Raw genomic sequence first — 18161 nt, forward strand, 5'->3', positions numbered from 1 at the left:
CATTCTTTCGTTTCCAGTGCCCCGAATACCGTGAAAGACTCAAAGAAGCGGGTGGTCCCCTGCCCCCGCACCCCGTGCCCCCCGCGGCCTTCCTCAAGTTCTTCTCTCTGTAATCCATCAAGAATCCACTTCCATTCACAAGGCTTATCAACGAGGGACATTCGCTCTGCAACAATGCCCCAGAACATTACGTCTAACGGCAAGTGACGTCATAGTTCAAGAGATATCATTCGCCAAATGAAGTATAATATTTCTTTACGGATTACATAATATGCGACGCAGCTAGAAAACACATTACGTCTTGCTCTCGCTCCTTCGATTCGTATAAGGGAGAGAAAGTAATTATGAGGTTTGAACTAAACCATTCTTCTTTCCCGCGTCGAGTACTGTGAAACTATCATCATAAAATAAAATCCCTATTCGAATTTCGGATACACAGAGTAACTTGTTAAACATAAAAAAAGATATCTTAATCTAAGTGCGATTCATATTCCGTTGGTGCTTTCTGTCCAACTGTTTTTTCAAAACATTATAGATTTTTTATCCATATTGTGGATATGAACGACTCTTAGAAAATATCATTGACTGACTAAGATCTCAGGCAGGCTGGCCTATTTCGATATACTATGACATTATCAGTGCTATCCAGTGATAGAAAATGTATTACTTAAACTGTAGATAAATCATATTTTAATCAGACTAAACTAAGCGAAAGATTAATATAAGAAATTCTTTTTTTAATATATCTATGGCTTAAGTAAAATATTTTCATAAGTTTAAAAATATCTATGGTTTGTGAGCCATTGCTAAAAAATGTGTTCCATTGTAGCTATTTTCTACTAGTATTGGTATTTTTAATGTAGAGACAATTTACAAGTAGTGAAGTAGGAATCCTTCATTTTAGATTAGTAGACACATATTTTCCGCCAGTGTAAAGTGTTGCCGTTGTTACAATTACCCTAAATCTCGGGAATACAGATTAATGTATTGTCGTCGCATATTTTCATTTATAATATACTTTTTAGAATACGGCAACACTACCAGTGAATGTAACCAAAAATAACCTGCTTATTTTTTAATTATGTTGTTAGTAAGAAATAATCAGTTTGCTTATTTTTCAACATCACACACTTAATGCTTATTAAATAAGGCTTTAAAAATAATAAAAAGGTTATGTGATAATTCCAAAATTATATCAATATAAGTGTGTTGTACTCAATATTTATCCATGTGTGTTGTTTGTTATGTTTAAATGGTTTTATATTTTAGTTAAAATAAAAATTTGTAAAAAAGAAAACATAGCCAAGTCTATCTTTAAAAGAAAGAAGTTTAAATCTGCTCACAATTATATTAAAAAGGTATAAGTATAAAAATAAAAAACTATAGTCCTTTTAAAGAGTAACCAAAACCTATTGTATTCATTATTGTATGTGAAAAACAGCTTTCTTCCGTCCCTGGCGACTGAATAATTTACCTTAAAATTAGATTCATTTGTTAAAAGGCTTGGCTGAATAAAAATACTATTGAGTGTAATTTAATTAACAAAATGTATTAGTTCCTTATGATTTGAGTATAGGCAATACTTTGAGCTAACAATTGTTGTAACCATGACTGCTTTTATTTTTGTGCTTGCATTTAATTAGCACATTTAATTCGAGATTATGACAGCAATTAATTAATACATTTATTTAATTAGCCCAATTTTCCAACAGAAAGTTTCTGTGTACCTTCAGTATTTGAATTCAGTAGAATAATAGTAAATAATATCCTAAAAATATATGAACAATGTGAATGTGCAGCTAATAGCTAAAGTAAGAATAAAACAATATTTTATTACAAACACATTGATAGTTGCATGTATCAATAAAATATTCAATAAGGACTTTTATGGACTAAGTTTGGTTTATATGATGATGCAGAACATACTAAGTCACTGCCTATTTCACTTTTGTCACTGAATTATTTATGTTAGAATATTTTTCAATAGCCCAGATTTTGGTATCATGATTGGTAAATGGAAATAGGCTCACCACCTATTGCTATGGAGCTATCAATGTTAACGGTATAATATGAGTGTATTCCATTCAGATACATTGTCTCCACCTTCAGGTATAAGATACAATAAAATAACTTTGTAAAGAAACATTATATTCTGTTTCTAATGTAAAAAAAATTAACATATTGTAGAGTGCAACTTTATATGTGCTACATTTTCTTGCTATTTGTCTGTATCATCATATAAACTAAGCTTGCACCTGTTATAAAACTGTTGTATTAAATTCTCTAGGCCTAACAAACATGTACCATTTTAGGAAAGTTCTATTATCCGTCACAGTAATTTAAGCTGTCTGTGATTACTTTTGAATCTGAATGCAAAATTATTTACTAAGTCTGAGAATAGATGTATTGTGTTAGACTGTATTTATTGGGATGTTGTTAATACTATAAAACCTCTATGGTTATTTGGCCGCTACCTTCAGTACTGATTGGTAAGTTTTTTTCTAAGTTGACCCATAGTTTTTTTTTTAATATATAATGACCAAATTGTTTCAGCCGATCAATGCACAAGTTTTTATAAAATTTATATTGTCTGTTATGGATGTAAATTTATTAAAATGTATTCAGTATTGTTGTATTAGAAGTCCCATAAATACAGTATCATATGTTCATGTATTGTGGTAGTGTAGTTGTTGATATTGTGATATTTTAAGATAAATTTATTAAAAATTATTATAAGCATTCAATAGTCCCAAGAAGCTAACCCTATGTAGAGTAGAAAGGGAATAAAAAATGCAGTTATACCTACTCACTTAAGTCATTTTTAGTTAATCTGTGATCAGTTTTATGTTTTACGCAATGGAATTGTTTTCTGATTTGTGTTCTCACTATACTATGGTACTTTATATGGTATTTTGAAATAAAGTTATTTTGAATAAGAACTCAGTTCTTGCCTTACCAAAATCCTCATCCCTGGAATAAAGTTACACTTCCTCTATGTGTGGTCAAGACACATCTTCCTTTTAATCTAACACCTGCAGAATGTTTGAAAGGCCAGAAAGCAAATGCAGTCCAATTCTGTAGGTTCCTAGGTGTAGAATAAATAAACGCTATAACTATATGAGCATTTTTTATTCAGAGTACATAGGCTTTGAACTTACATCGCTTTCTTATTCCATACCGCGTACATTATTGGCAACAATACGATTATATCAAGAAATCTCACTTTTCACCCTCTCACAGTGTCGCACTAAATCTTTCAGTTTGTACACTAAATCATGTAGTTGCTGACTTCCACAAGTAAACTTGATATCATTGCCACCATCCGTTTTCAATATCACAGTGTATAACAAGTTATCTGAGCCCACTCCAGGTGTATTCGTCAAAACTTCAAGTTTCCACTCAACGTCTGTTATTTTCGGCAAAACACTAACATCAATACTTTTGTTCGGCTCCATAATACAAATTTAATTTCTACGCAGTAGCACCCATAATTCAGATGAATTGAAGAAAGATTTTTACAAAATTATTGAAACAAACAACACGGTGCCCCTCTGCTAAGTGTTGACTAATCTGACAATAGTGACAATAACAACTTCGATTGACAAAATTGACAAGTGTACAAATTGTTGCCAGCCCACCATCATGTTCAATTTTAAAATCTAGGAAATAAGAGCATTCAAAATTACAAAACTAGACGACAAACAATGAAATCAACCACATTTTAAGGTTTCTACTTATCGTTTCTACCTCACTACGTACTCATTCAATTTATGCCATCTGTGCAGCGATTCGTTACTATATTTAATATTTTGACAAAAGGCATTTCCCCCACAGACCTTTTTTTATATAAAATGAGCTTGTACAAAATAGAAAACATAATACCTACTTATCATGTTCCACATTGCTTTAAATATATTATATTGTTAAAAACCTTATTTTACCATTTTATATTTTTTGTTATTTAGCACTATGTAGATTTAGATACACCTGGCAACATCGTAGTATACCATAAAAAGATACATTTACGAATAACTGGCTAAAAAGAGATATAAATACGATAACCCCATAATAACGACAGAGAGGTCATTACCTTCGTGAACCTCATAAACTAGTCGTATTATGATATTATTTTCGGTGATTGCGAAACTGTCAAACAGTTTCAATGAAGTGACTTCATTCGCTAAGTTTCTGAAATATTATAATAATATTTTTAAAAGCCTGTTATATGTGATAATTAAGTGCAATTACAAGAAATATTGTTTCGTCTTAAAACGTTAGTTGAGGATAAGTGATTTTGGTGTACAAACATGGAAGATATATTTCAGTGGTGTAGAGAAGGAAATGCACTGCAGGTGCGAGTTTGGCTGGATGATACCGAACATGATATGAATCAGGGGTGAGTTTATCGTATTAACAACGTATCCATTCATTAATACTCCATATGGAAGGTCTTGTTTCCCCGTATATGGCATTGAGAGAACACGCCCACTATGTAGTCATGGCCTAGTATTATGCGTCAGATGTGTACAAAAATAATAACTCGTCAGTAGGAGATCACGTATTCGACCTAATAATTTAAATTTAATGACCTTGACATAAAACACCTGTAAAATAATATTGTTATAATATGTTTTATATGCTCTGTAATTCTTGATATAATCTTATTAGAAGTTTGGTCAGATTCGTTACCTCCATCATTCCATAGTAATGAATAATATCGTTAGTATTTTAGACAGGAATTTCCTTGTATTTTTATTAGGATTTTCCTTTATTCAGTCATTATGTGAGTACAATAATATGGCTAATTAAAACTATAGGTGTGACATTCTATGACAACAATAATTATCTTGTTATCCTCAACTGGACTACCCATACTCATTTAATTTAGTAAATTATATTTGAGCCTTTAATAGGTCATGAATAAACTAAAATTATTCATTTAAAGTACTTGTTACTGTTATTTTTATTGTTCATGCAGCCAAAGGCTGTAGACCAAAGTTTAGTCATTATTTTTTCAGGAACATGAAAAATTATTCAGTATGTAATGTAGTAATAGATTTAAACATATTGGAGGCCAATCTAAGATAATTTAAGGTGTGATCCAATCACAGTATTACATGACATGTGATCTGTGGTCAATTGAATCCCTTAAAACTTCCAGAATACAAGTGGAATACGAGTTCATCTAATCAATACTTTCATTTATTCATTTCAGTGATGACCATGGCTTCAGTCCACTACACTGGGCATGCAAGGAGGGGCACCTCAAGATTGTGGAGATGCTCATCCGACGCGGAGCTAGAATCAATGTCACTAACATGGGAGATGACACTCCACTGCATTTAGCAGCTGCACATGGACATAGACCTATTGTTCAGTTGGTAAGAAACTCATTTGAAATCATTAAAAAGTATTATGTAATAACTCTTTATAAACATGAAAACTTCAAGCTTAATTTAAGAGTCAGGTTAAAAATAATTCAGATGAAAGAATATGGAATTTCATTACACTATAATATTGCCAAAATGGGTCCTAAAACAATTATTCCTAAGATGCTATTTAGATAATAGAACCAGAGTTTATATGTATGTTAACTACTTCCTACAAAATCTTATTGCCACTATAGCCCAATATGTAAGCTGTTTAGCATGGTACTATATTTTCTCACATGTTTATGTGTTTTCATCAAATTTATACCAGCCTTTGAAATATCACCATTGTCAACAGCTTCTCCAGAACAGAGTTGATGTAAACTTCACAAATGAGCATGGCAACTCTCCTCTACATTATGCCTGCTTCTGGGGCTACAGTGCTATTGCAGAGGATCTGCTACTGGCTGGAGCACTTATCTCACTCGCCAATAAGGATGGAGACACTCCCCTTGACAAAACTAGGGGACAGCTGGTGCAAAGGTAAGATATTAAATTAGTCGACCACAATGGGAACTACATACAATGCCAATATTACCAAACAAATGAAAATGTGTTTATCTTGTTTAATGATTCTTGGGTATAATTTAAATGCAGTACTACTGAGAGACTTGAATTTAAGATTATATAATAATTTTGTTTATGCAGCTTTGATTTTTTATCTACATGTCAATGAAACTGGAATGTCCAGATTTATATTGCATTCCTGGAATTTATAATGAGTCATACTTGAATATCCTGCTTGTTGTAAACATCCTGATTAATGATTTTTGTTTCATGGTGTTACTCTGATGGGCAAATGCAGCATTTTGCTAAAAGTTGTTCTTATTTACCAGGCTTCATGAGATGGCAACCCAGCAAGGTCAGGACTTAAAGAAGATCCAGTTCAAGGACCAGTCATGGCTGGGTCTGAAGACTCGCAGCAGGGATGCTACACTCTCCAGACATAAGGGCATTAATATCAATGAATTGTCGCTTCATACCAGGATTGCTGTTACCCCATCAGGTATGATTGTTTGGTTATTTTGTATCTTTTCTAGATAAGAATACTTAAATGTACTCTAATTTTCTAAATACCTTACCTATGTAGATGGATCAATTTAGATGTAACACATGTTTTAAAAGACAATGCCTATATATTTCTCAATTTCCTTCAGTGCTCTTTGCATTGAATAATTCCAAGTTATCTAATAAGATACTATTGCATATATTTCTGTATTTGTATTTAAAAACTATGTTTGTTTAACAGGTGAGACATGGCGCGGTCGTTGGCAGAAGAACGACATAGTGGCGAAGATGTTAGCAGTGCGTGACTGTACTCCGCGTATACAGCGAGACTTCAATGAGGAGTTCCCCAAGCTTAGAATATTCTCCCACCCCAACATTCTGCCTGTTGTGAGTATTATAATATAATAATATGTACTTTTGAAATGGTCCATTTATGATAGTGAAAGTGTTTGTATGGCTTGTATGTGTGAAATGTTCATAAAACTTTGTCTATGTATTTTTACTTTATGTCTATATACTTTATTAATATCTGCAATTCTATTGGTTCAGCTCCATATTATTATGTAAATACCTAGATTTTTATGTTATGTCAATCAGAACTTAGTTTCGAGTAACTAGTTTGAATCGAGACTGCTAGCTTAATAACATAGGTACATTATCTCATCCACTTGTGTGTGCGTGCAGGTGGGGTGCTGCGTGTCGCCGCCCACGCTGGTGGTGATCTCGCAGTACATGTCGTGGGGCTCGCTGCACGCGCTGCTGCACGGCGGCGCCGCGCTGGTGCTGGACGCGGCCGCCGCGCTGCGCCTGGCGCACGACGTGGCCGGCGCCATGCGCTACCTGCACCAGCTGCAGAAGGACAAGGCGCTGCCCGCCTACCACCTCAACAGCAAGCACATCATGGTCGGTACCACTATACCAATCTATTTTTGTTATTTCAGCATTGTAAGCTGTAAATTTTGTCACTAGATATGAAGAGAAATTAAATTAACCTTCATATGAATTACTTTTAGATTTTAACTTAAGGTTATGCTCTTGTAAACAGATTGACGAGGACCTAACAGCTCGTATCAACATGGCGGACTCGAAGTTTTCGTTCCAAGAGAAGGGTCGTTTGTACGCACCCGCTTGGATGGCGCCCGAGGCGTTACAGAAGCACCCCTCCAAGAGGAACCTCGAAGCTGCGGACATGTGGAGCTTTGCTATTCTGCTGTGGGAACTTGCCACTAGAGAGGTCAGTAACCGTATTTACTTTTTTATAGTCGGTTTTAAACAGCACGGTTCGTTAAACATATTATACGTACCACATACTGAGGTTGTGTTATTATTTTGAATGATCAAGAATAAGTTTTTTTAAACAGTTTTGAACGACATTATTGTATTATTCATCTTCAATTTTCAGGTACCGTTCGCCGACCTGTCGCCAATGGAGTGCGGCATGAAAATAGCGCTGGAAGGTCTCCGCGTCACAATCCCGCCGGGCATCTCACCGCACATCGCCAAGCTGATCAAGATCTGCATGAACGAGGACCCTGGCAAACGACCCACCTTCGAAATGATCATACCCATCCTCGAAAAGATGAAACGCTGATTCTAAGTGCCTTTTGTAATTTCTATTTATTTATTTTTTCTCAACTTAAATGATAATTGGAAAGGGCTCGATTTTACTTATGATAGCATTCTGTGTCAGAATTTGAACTTAACTTAAAAACGTAACTTTGTCTACTAAATTCAGATTATTAACTGAGAAGGCTGTCAAATTGTTTCCAATTATTGTTAAAGTTATAAGATTTTTTATTTTGATTAGGATACTGATCAGCTTTTTATTATGTGAATTATGACTTCCATTTTCTATTTTTATGATTATTTGATGTACAAAAATATTTTAACGAAAGTCAATTATTTGCCATTAAAAATTTACAACTGTATATTTTATGAAAAATATTCGTAGCTGTATTGAATTACTGAGTGAGAAGGTACTCTGAATATGTATGAATATGAACATGAAGTGACCGTGGAAAAGAGCTGGCGAGTTTTGGATGGATGCAAGACAAGGGCTCGATTTTATATTATTACTGCACATTATTTAACTTCAAAATTAAATTTTAGACTTTTAATTACTAAAATTAAAAAATATGAAGTAAAACTATTAAAAATTCTTTAACTGCCAGTATTTTAAGCGTTGTTTAGTACTTAGGTTGTGTTCTTTTCTTCTAATAAATAGATTTGGTTTCGAAGAAATTTGTAATGTAAAATAATGAATAATTTATGTTGCGTCTAATGTTCGTATAAACAGGATAAACTTGAGTTTACCTGGCTAGTAGTAAGTTGGATAACCATTTGAATAGTGAGTAATATTTATTATTCACATTGCCTATAACCAAGTGTACTTGCTATTGTATTTATCGGTGCTAATGTATTTACGAAATATATGAAATAGTTTATAAGCTCACAAATATTTTAGACAGATTATGTAACAGAAATAAATCGTGAATATTTATACTGCAATTTATATGTGTATTGTTTTGTACTAAAAGGAATAGAATTTATAATCAGAATGGACAGTCAATATGAATTTAATATTTTATGAAATGCATTTCATTATTTATTCATTCTATATTCTCGAATCTCTTCAATTGTGCAATCTGTGTTAGAGATTATATTATTGTAAATGCATCTTTAGAATAAAACTAATTTCTAAATGCTATGTAATAGATGTGCCTTAATTATAACCTGGCCAAATAACATGCCATGTGACAAAATATAACTGTTTAAATATAGATTTTAATATTTTTGATGACAAATCAATGTTACAACTTTCATAAAGTTGTTTAATATACTAACGATTTAGTAATAAATTGCTTGTTTTATTTATAAAATTTAGGAATCGTACCGAAGAAATGTGCTAATGGAATGACCTAACTAAACATCAGCATTTAGTTGATGGACCATACTTACGTTTTGTAGACATTAGCTAAGTCTCTAACCTAACTGGTGTTGTAATCTTGCGACACCGTCTACAGAAGGGTGGTTTTAAGTTAATTCTTTACAATTATGAGGTTAATGGATCCATGCTATGTCAAAATTGCAAGTAAAAAACATTTTGCAGTCTTGAATAATATCACAGCCGGAGAGCTGTTCAGGCTAAGTGCAATGCGCAAAACAGTTCTCATATATTATACTTAATATTTATTTATACTATCAGTAAGTCTTAAAAAACTATTTCTTTGCAAAGGTAATCTTCATAGCATGTGTTGGAGTGATCTTGAAACCTTGTAGAGCCTCCTTTGCAGCAGCAGACTGCATTTCATTTGCAAATTCAACAAAGGCAATGTCATGTCTGTTAGGTACTAGACGGACTTCTTTGAAGCCAGGGAATCTGGAAAAGACAAACATTATGTTTTACTCGGAACAATACCAGAGTAGTGGATACTCCCATCATGCTTCCAATACACTTGACATCTTTTTTACTGCCACTTTAATATATTGATTTAATTTGTTATGACCTATGTGTGTTCGGTAGGGTTGGTAGCAGCTGCTTACATCATCAATGATTTATACCTAATTGAAATATTGTTAAAACCATTTGGCAATTAAAAAGAGAGGGCAGGAGTTTCTTGCCAGCTCCTCTCATTGGCCCTACCTTCCAAACTGGCTGTAAATTCACTCTGTATCATTAACTATCATAAGTGTTAGCATTTGACCTAAATGAATAAATGATTTGATTTTGTGTAGCACTATCATCCTCACTTAAAAGAACATAGTAACTAATATGCGATTTATAAATAATACATACTGGTTGAACAACATAGACAACATCATCTCAGAGGTTTCATCAGGCAGGTTGGTCAAGAACAAGATCTGGTTGGGTGGTTGTTCAGCATTAACATTGTTGAGAATGCCAGCCTGTCCAGCATGCATGCCAGGTCTGTTCGCATCCTTGTTCTTCTTCTTTCTGCTGTCATCCAGACCCTTGGGTAACTTCGGCCTCTTTGGTCTCTCTTGGAAGGTACCCTTAACTTTGGCTATGACATCACTGTCTGTCTTGGAATACTGGATTCTCTAAAAATTAAACATACTGGTGAGTATCGACAATTCGTATTTTGTTTTACTTGAAGTGCAGGCAACACTTAGTTGTTTGTTACCAAGTTAAAAAACCCCATTACTTACCATAGGTTTGTCATAAAATGGGAAACCTTGCATGCTTCTCAAAGCAACTGTTGCACTGGATATTTCCTTGAATATAACAAAAGCTTGACCCCTCATCTTTAGCGTTTTTAACGCTACAATATCTAGAATTTGACCAAATTGTGAGAAAATCGCATACAGAGATTTTTTCAGCTCCTCTTTTTTGATTTTCTCATTCAGGTTGTTTATGTAGATCGTGTGATTGGGGCGGATGTCCATCGCTACAACAAAACAAAATTAAATTATTCGATTCGTTCGAGATATTTTCTTGCAACCCTTTTAAAATCCCGTTTACTTTTGAGGTTATAATGATTTAGGTTATCTAATTATTGAGCTCATTCCCTAACTAAATATAATAATAAGACTTGATTGCTATACGAGGAGTTTTGCGAAGCATTAAGATAACAAGCAAAATTCAGAAAAATGCATACTTACTCATGTTTAATGCTTTGAATGCTTAGGACTACGAAAACACACAGTACACTGAATCCGCTGTATACCAAACGACAAGACTTAGCTAAAGTGACTAGTGAAGCGTTTCAGGTGTTTCTATATCATGCACATTTATTCTCCCTATCTACGATCATACGAACATAATAAAAATAGTTCAATTTAGAAACTTCAGACGCCGCGCAATCAAGCCAGCCAAAAACACAGCGACGCTATCATAGACTACATAGAGTATATAGAGTTGACGCACCATAGACAAAGTTTTACGTTTTGAATTATTTTCAAGTAGAGGACAGACAAAGACAAACTCTATCTTGTTTGTGTGTTTATTGATTGCACAGAGTACATTATATTGATTGAATTTCCTTCAAAAAGTTCATTCTTTTCTTCATCTTAAATTGTCTAAATTATGTCAGCAGGCGCAAATTTCGCGCGCTGTCAACAATCAGAATCAAATTAACAGACCGGGACTCGCATATTTAATTAGTTTCAGTGTAATTATTCAAGTAAACAAAATATATGCGATCTTCTAGTCAGTTGGTGTAGGTGTTAGTGATCATAAGATAAATAAATTATTACTTTGGTTATTCACTCCAAAATTGATACTATCGTAACAAAGATGCATGATCTGATGACTGATTTTGAGACTGTTACCCCTGATATGTGGTTAGCAAATGAAGAGAGTTGGAAAAAAAAGCTACTGAAGTTGCCAAATTGGTTTCAGGTAACATGAAAGCACAGAAAATATCACAAAATAAACTTTATTATTTTTTGACCTCTACATAACCTTTTATTTCAATCCCACAGATTCCACTAATAAATTGTAATGCATCTCACAATTTACCAGACAGTACATTAGTTCGGTTCCGTGGAATGATCCAGGACATGCACAATCCTGAGTTTTATTTTGAACAATTTGAAGTATACAATAAAGTTACAAAAGAGACTAAAACCAAAAGTGGCAAGTTTAGAGATACTGCTAATGTTATGGTAAGTTCTGGTTTTGTAGCCTTGGTTACTTAAATACTGTTAATATAAGCAATTTAAAATCTACACAAAATAATGAATGTGAATGAGGCAAAAGAAGTTTGTATGACTTGCACCGAGTGTGTTCTTTGGTCTCTGTCTACCTATATGAGAAAATGACTTGATTTTAAGTATGTATGTTAAAATCTACATACATTAACAAAAACTGTCATTTACTTGACAGACTTATTCATAAATGTTAATATCTAATCCAAAATATTATTTCTTTATAATACAGAAAAATGAAAGACTAAACTATGCACATAACTTAAAAAGCGCACAGAGGCAGACTATGGTAGTAGTCTCTATGCCGGGGCTGAATGACTGGGCACAGAGCCTAGAAGAAAAACAAAACCACCTGAAGCATTTAGAACAGCAACCGAACACATCCAAACGTCTCTTACCCACCAGTACTAAGTTAAAACGCAGTTATGAAGAGGCTGAAGAAGATTCTGATGCCATGGAAGTAGTTGATGAGGCGGTTGCTAATAAAGAACCTAAAACTACAGAGGCTAAAGATAATGCCACCAATGTGGTGTCCAGAGAGCATTTATTGAATTTCCCACTGCCTGATGTACCTAGCAAGTCTTGTATTGTTAAGGTGAGATAACATTACATGGTTTACTCTTACACAGTATAAAATAAAAAATATTTCAAAGTTATATCTGTTTGACGTCCATGCTGAAACCTAGAATCAACTCTTAAACACTAAAAAAACTTGGATGACGCTAAACTGTCTTTATAAATTATTTACAAACATAAAAGGACCTAAGTTAAACCATAGTGTGGTCTTGACAATGCTCTTTATCAAAGTGAGATTGCATCTATAATCTCAAATTAATCAAAATTTATTTCATCAAGACAGCAAGCAATTATTGTAATTAATTTGTTGATTATATTTTTCTTTCCAGATATATGATGAAGGTGACAGCCTCAAGCTCAATGAGATGATAGAAGTGGTTGGCTTCTTATCAGTAGACCCAGCACTGTCAGGAGAGTTCCAGCCTGAGAGGAACCCACTGCTGGAACCCCAGATAGAGTCTGAAGTAGAGACTATCACACACAACCCACCTCCAAGCTTAGTGCCGAGGTTACATGCAGTGTATGTGAAGAAATTGGACCACTGCAATCCACTGGTTAATGATATCAATCAAGGTTAGTATTTGTTGAGAAATGAAACTATTAAATAGTCAGTCATCAGAAAAATGGTAGAATTCAAACTGCTTTTTCTTGCCAGCTATGTTGAAATGGACTATGTACATTAAACTGAAAAACAATTTTTACACAACTTTCTCTGGGATTACTATTTAAAAGCTAGAACAAAGAATTAATAGCAGAAAAAAAATGTCTTCAGAACTTCTTGGTTAGATTAATGAAACAATAATTCCTTATTTTCAGAAACAGTATTGAAAGAAGCAAATGCTGCAAGAGACCACTTACTGAAGGCTCTCACAGAACTTTTACTGGGGGATAAACTGGCTGCAGAGTATCTGATCTGCCATCTTATTGCTTGTGTGTAAGTAAACTTAAGAAACATAGCTACCATGGCCAATTATTAATTATAATTGTGATAGATTTACATTGGAATGGAAAGGAATCACCCATACTACATACTTACGTGTATGTCGGATGGGTGGGTATATCACGCCTATTACGCCCAAAAGTGTAGACAGAGGTGTGTGCAAAACACCTACACGCCTGTCCCAAATCACTTTGTTTAATTTTGTCACTTACTGGCTGTGACTTGCATTCTATACATTAAATTAAACTGTATTCATGATTGTTTCAGTTACCTTCGCCAAGAGACAATGACCCTCGGCCAGTTCTGCCTGAACCTATCAAACCTGCCAATACAGAAGTACCCAGAATATGCCAAACAATTGTATGATATTATCAAGCAATTTGTCACCAAGAGCTACTACCTACCACTCACTATTGAAAATATGAACACACTGTGTCTGCTGCCAAAGTAAGTAATATTTTAATGGAAAGAGAGATGTAAATTACAATATTTTGTTGAATTTTCATGCCACAAATGTAGGAACTTGATGCTAGTAAGTGTTGATAGCAATATGTATAGAGAAAGAATTTGTTGAAGTGGTTGGATTTGTTTCCCAAGGTCTGTAACTTAAAGCTAAGCTGAAGGGGAATGACTATACTTACTTAAAATATACAAAATGATGTCTAAGAAGCCATCAAGATTGTGATAATTTTCATAGTATACACTCTACAATATACTACTTAACTTACTTTTTGTTATCATTTTATGTCCTACCACTCTACAGTAGACTGAGATTAGACCAATTTTAATTGCCATTCGCACATTTATTTCTTAAAAACTTTGTTAAACAATATATTCTCTCTTACAGAAAAGATTATGACTGCAATCGTCTAACAAGTGGAGTACTACAATTAAGCAAAGATACTCACCTAGTCCTTGACGAGACTAAGATGGAACAGGGCCGGCTGGACGCGACAGGTGTCGCTAACATCGCGGCTTTGGGCAGCATGATCATGACTCAGAAGGTGGAATATGACTTCAGATATTACAAGATGCATTTTGATTCTGATGTGTCTGTCTTGATACTGTCGGAAGGCAAGTCTTTGTTACCTGTAAGTATAAGTATATAATCATATAAAGTATTGATTGTACAATGATCACAGTATATCTAACATTAAGCAACAAATTCATACACAAGATGGAAAAAATGATGGGCCATGGAAGGAAACTACCCTCAAATATTGCACATATCTTAATAATAATTCGCTGAAAGGAAACATGCTTTTATTTCTGAAAAAAGAAAATACTGCATTCAAAGATTATTGATAAATGCTTTCATGTAACCATACTCGCAAAAAAAATACAAATTAACATTTTTTATTCTAATGCTTACTGTTATTTGTTCTAAAATCTCTATATTTATTTTCAGAGTGATTACCATGTGCCTCTGAGGCCTGAGGAATCTTCGTTACAAATATTCGATGCCATAGTAGAGGCGGCAACATATTACCTGAAGGAGGAGATTATGAATGTCATCAGAACTTATCTGACTAGTCTTAAACTTGTTAAATACACTATAAATGATAATTTAAAGGTAAATATAATATAGGTATAATATTTGCATATCATTAATTTTAATTTTAATACCTGAAGGTATATTAAGACCTAACCTATTTTTCTAAGAGTCTTAATTAAGAATTAATTAAAGTATCTGAGGGACTTGCCTTCAGTGGGCATAGAAACATTTTATAATAAATCTATAACAAATTTTTTTTTTAGTTTGTGGAAGACGACTTCATAGAAATGCGAAGCAAAGCAGATGCAGAAAACCCGGTAACCGCGGACGATTTGCACAGACTGTTGGTGTTAGCGCGGCTAGTTAGCCTGTCTCGAGGTTTCGACACTCTCAACAAGGAATGCTGGGACATTACCAAGAATATGGAAGCGGAGAGGCAGAATAGAATTAAGAATAGGGTCGCTCCTACATTATAAGCTGTCTTTTTACTAATAAAATCTGTTTTTTAATCTCTTTAATTACATTTTTATTATTACTTACCCAACACCTTACCACAAATAGTAGCAATCAACTAGAATGTTGGAGTAATAGGTTTCACTGTGACCCAAAATAGTCGGCGGGATCGTTAATAATATTCAAAATAGTAGACTGGAAGTATAGTAGACTAGACTAGAAGCCCAAAATTCAAGATTTTTGTTAATAGTACGTTATCAGTTTTACGTTTCTAAAATCTGGAAGGTAGACCATTTTTTCTTTTTTCTAAGTACCTACTACCTAAGTATTATTTTTACTAGAGTAGCATAGTGGTCTCAAAAGACTTGTTTTCATTTATGATTAGAATTAAAAATGATGGTATGCCCGTGACGTTATTGACAATGTCACAGTGACGTGTACGATTTTCGTGATATGATTTATTGATTCCAAATCTTATGAATTAATTAGATAAATTAAAAGAAATTAAATACTTCATTATGTCGAGTAAAAGCAAATCTTCAGACGCGAACAATAAGAACAAAGGTGACTCGCCGTGGAAAAAAGCATTCGTTGCTAACGCAGAATGGCCGGACAAGGTTAGATTTCGTATCACGAGACTTCAGTATTCGTCAATGAAAATAAACTCAAATGAATCGCTAATTACGTTATTTAATTTCAGGAAGAATTCTTAGACGTAATTTACTGGATGCGTCAGGCTATGGGAATTATTTTGGGACTGTTTTGGGGCTTACTACCTTTGAAAGGATTCCTTGGTTTGTTGCTGTAAGTATTCATTTAGTTTTGGTATTTTCGCGTGAATCATGAACCAATTAGCAATGTTTCATGATTTACTCATGAAACTTAATATAATTCTATACAATCCATAATTTCTTAATGTTTTACAAACTTTTAGATTCGTCTTTGTGAACGCGGCAGTAATTTACTTCTACGTGAACAATTTCCAAACGATTGATGAGGAAGAATACGGTGGCATGTGGGAAATCACGAAAGAAGGATTTATGACCTCATTTGCTGGATTCTTGGTAAGTCCTAGTTTTCTAACCTTAGTTTTATCTTATTTACATTAGGTACTTATCAAATTGACAATAGGTGTGAATACTAATTGCTTACTTGAGTATATTCTTAATACACTAATTACAGTCTTTCTATTATAAATTTAAATTTAATAGTCAAGGCACAGAGTAGCATGATATAGACATAGGTATGTTAATACTTTATTGTTTTTGTATCATCTATAATTTTGTTTATTAAATTTCAGGTGACATGGATCATTGTTTACACAGGACTACACATTGCAGACAGTTTATGAGACACAAAATAACACAAACCACAGAAATCATAAGCCAAGACTAGCATGAGAGAATACTAGTACAAAATGTGTGAAGATATCTGTTCCATGCAGTTTTAACTTAAGCTCTTTAAATTTTTGTTGTTGTTGCTTTTACTGGGCTCGGATTGTTCAAATTATTAATTTTATTCCTTTTTTACAGACACTGGCAACTCCAGTATCTAAATTTTAGTTCTTAAGTCAAAAAACGAAAGTAAAAATTAGGTTCTATTTAAATGTGGGATGTTTATTGTGGAAAGAATGTGTGATTCTAAGTTTAAATTATGAAAATTGTAAATTAAATTATCTTCTCTTCAGTGCCAAGTAGGGCTGTAATAAGTTTTATACATTTAAGCATTTGTATAACTGATCATGGAACAAAACACATAATGTGAATCTATGCAATCAAACTATGCAGTAAAGGGTAATAGAAAAGTCACAAAGACCACCATTGCAATGAAGACAGCATTTTAAAATTACATACATAAAGTCTTGTGGCTTACATTATAAACTGATTGATATGGAGACAATGTTGTTTGAGTAAAGTTGTGTATTAGGCATTGCATCAGATACTTGTTGATCTTGTAAGTTCTCTGCCTAATACTCAGCAAATATTCATTGTGGTATACAGTGTTGTGTAGAACATGTAAAGCTATGGTATTTATAAAACAAGCAATAAGTACAGAGAGAAGTAACTTATATCATTCAATGTTTGTAAGATTAGAATTTATTTTCATTTTGGAGTGTGTGTAGGATTGTGGATAGTGGAAAGCATATAGAATAAGCAAGTAATGGCAATATCTGTCTGCATTTCTGTAGTATTTATTATTATTGTAAGTAAAACTACTTGTTAAGTTTTATTATTCCTCAGAGTTCAATCAATATGATTATAAAAAGGAATTTATTTTAAATGATGCAATAATTAAAGATATCTTGTTTGTAATGTTATTTGTTGCGTGTTTGCTCCCAATGAGTTTGCAGTGATATCTTTATTTTGAACAAATATAATGGTTGATTTAATAAAGTTTTTTGTAACTTTACTAGTCTTTACTTATTTTTCCTTATTTAACAATCCGATGATGATAAACTAATTTAAACTATTTGACCAATTTTAGCCATAGCGGCTATTTTGACTCCCAATTAGATTGGCGCTGTCTATCTGAAAGATCTACAAACTAAGCACGTTACTTTACTGGTAATATTCACATCGGTAACAAGGAA

General features: G+C 33.5%; 5 protein-coding genes across 5 annotated transcripts in view; 4 read left to right on the forward strand and 1 right to left on the reverse strand.

Moving 5' to 3' along the window:
- LOC142978267 (F-box only protein 32) overlaps positions 1-2939 on the forward strand; it is a 35524-nt gene extending 32585 nt beyond the window's left edge. Inside the window, exon 9 of the mRNA XM_076122639.1 lies at positions 18-2939. Coding sequence (XP_075978754.1) covers positions 18-113 — 96 coding nt within the window. The 3' untranslated portion in view covers positions 114-2939. The remainder of the gene's footprint in view (positions 1-17) is intronic.
- Positions 2940-4136: 1197 nt separating this feature from the next.
- On the forward strand, positions 4137-9295 carry Ilk (integrin linked kinase). Its single transcript, XM_076122487.1, has 8 exons — positions 4137-4396; positions 5216-5381; positions 5728-5912; positions 6266-6435; positions 6679-6824; positions 7122-7340; positions 7483-7671; positions 7840-9295. Exons 1-8 carry the CDS (start codon positions 4308-4310, stop codon positions 8026-8028), a joined length of 1353 nt encoding a protein of 450 aa, XP_075978602.1. The 5' UTR covers positions 4137-4307; the 3' UTR covers positions 8029-9295.
- A 314-nt stretch (positions 9296-9609) lies between these two features.
- On the reverse strand, positions 9610-11303 carry snf (U1 small nuclear ribonucleoprotein A snf). The gene is made up of 4 exons (XM_076122488.1): positions 11061-11303; positions 10608-10846; positions 10234-10499; positions 9610-9816 (listed from the first exon to the last, which is right to left on the reverse strand). Exons 1-4 carry the CDS (start codon positions 11062-11064, stop codon positions 9657-9659), a joined length of 669 nt encoding a protein of 222 aa, XP_075978603.1. The 5' UTR covers positions 11065-11303; the 3' UTR covers positions 9610-9656.
- A 101-nt stretch (positions 11304-11404) lies between these two features.
- Positions 11405-15636, forward strand: LOC142978163 (mini-chromosome maintenance complex-binding protein). Its single transcript, XM_076122485.1, has 9 exons — positions 11405-11799; positions 11883-12065; positions 12340-12702; positions 13013-13256; positions 13500-13617; positions 13891-14070; positions 14471-14714; positions 15032-15196; positions 15382-15636. The coding sequence occupies exons 1-9, from the start codon at positions 11695-11697 to the stop codon at positions 15592-15594; spliced, it is 1815 nt and encodes a 604-aa protein (XP_075978600.1). The 5' UTR covers positions 11405-11694; the 3' UTR covers positions 15595-15636.
- Positions 15637-15983: 347 nt separating this feature from the next.
- LOC142978379 (GEL complex subunit OPTI) lies at positions 15984-17974 on the forward strand. The gene is made up of 4 exons (XM_076122807.1): positions 15984-16188; positions 16272-16375; positions 16506-16635; positions 16872-17974. Exons 1-4 carry the CDS (start codon positions 16090-16092, stop codon positions 16920-16922), a joined length of 384 nt encoding a protein of 127 aa, XP_075978922.1. The 5' UTR covers positions 15984-16089; the 3' UTR covers positions 16923-17974.
- Positions 17975-18161: the final 187 nt, after the last annotated feature.

Source organism: Anticarsia gemmatalis, chromosome 14, assembly GCF_050436995.1.
Source record: "Anticarsia gemmatalis isolate Benzon Research Colony breed Stoneville strain chromosome 14, ilAntGemm2 primary, whole genome shotgun sequence".
In the NCBI taxonomy this organism is placed as follows: domain Eukaryota; kingdom Metazoa; phylum Arthropoda; class Insecta; order Lepidoptera; family Erebidae; genus Anticarsia; species Anticarsia gemmatalis.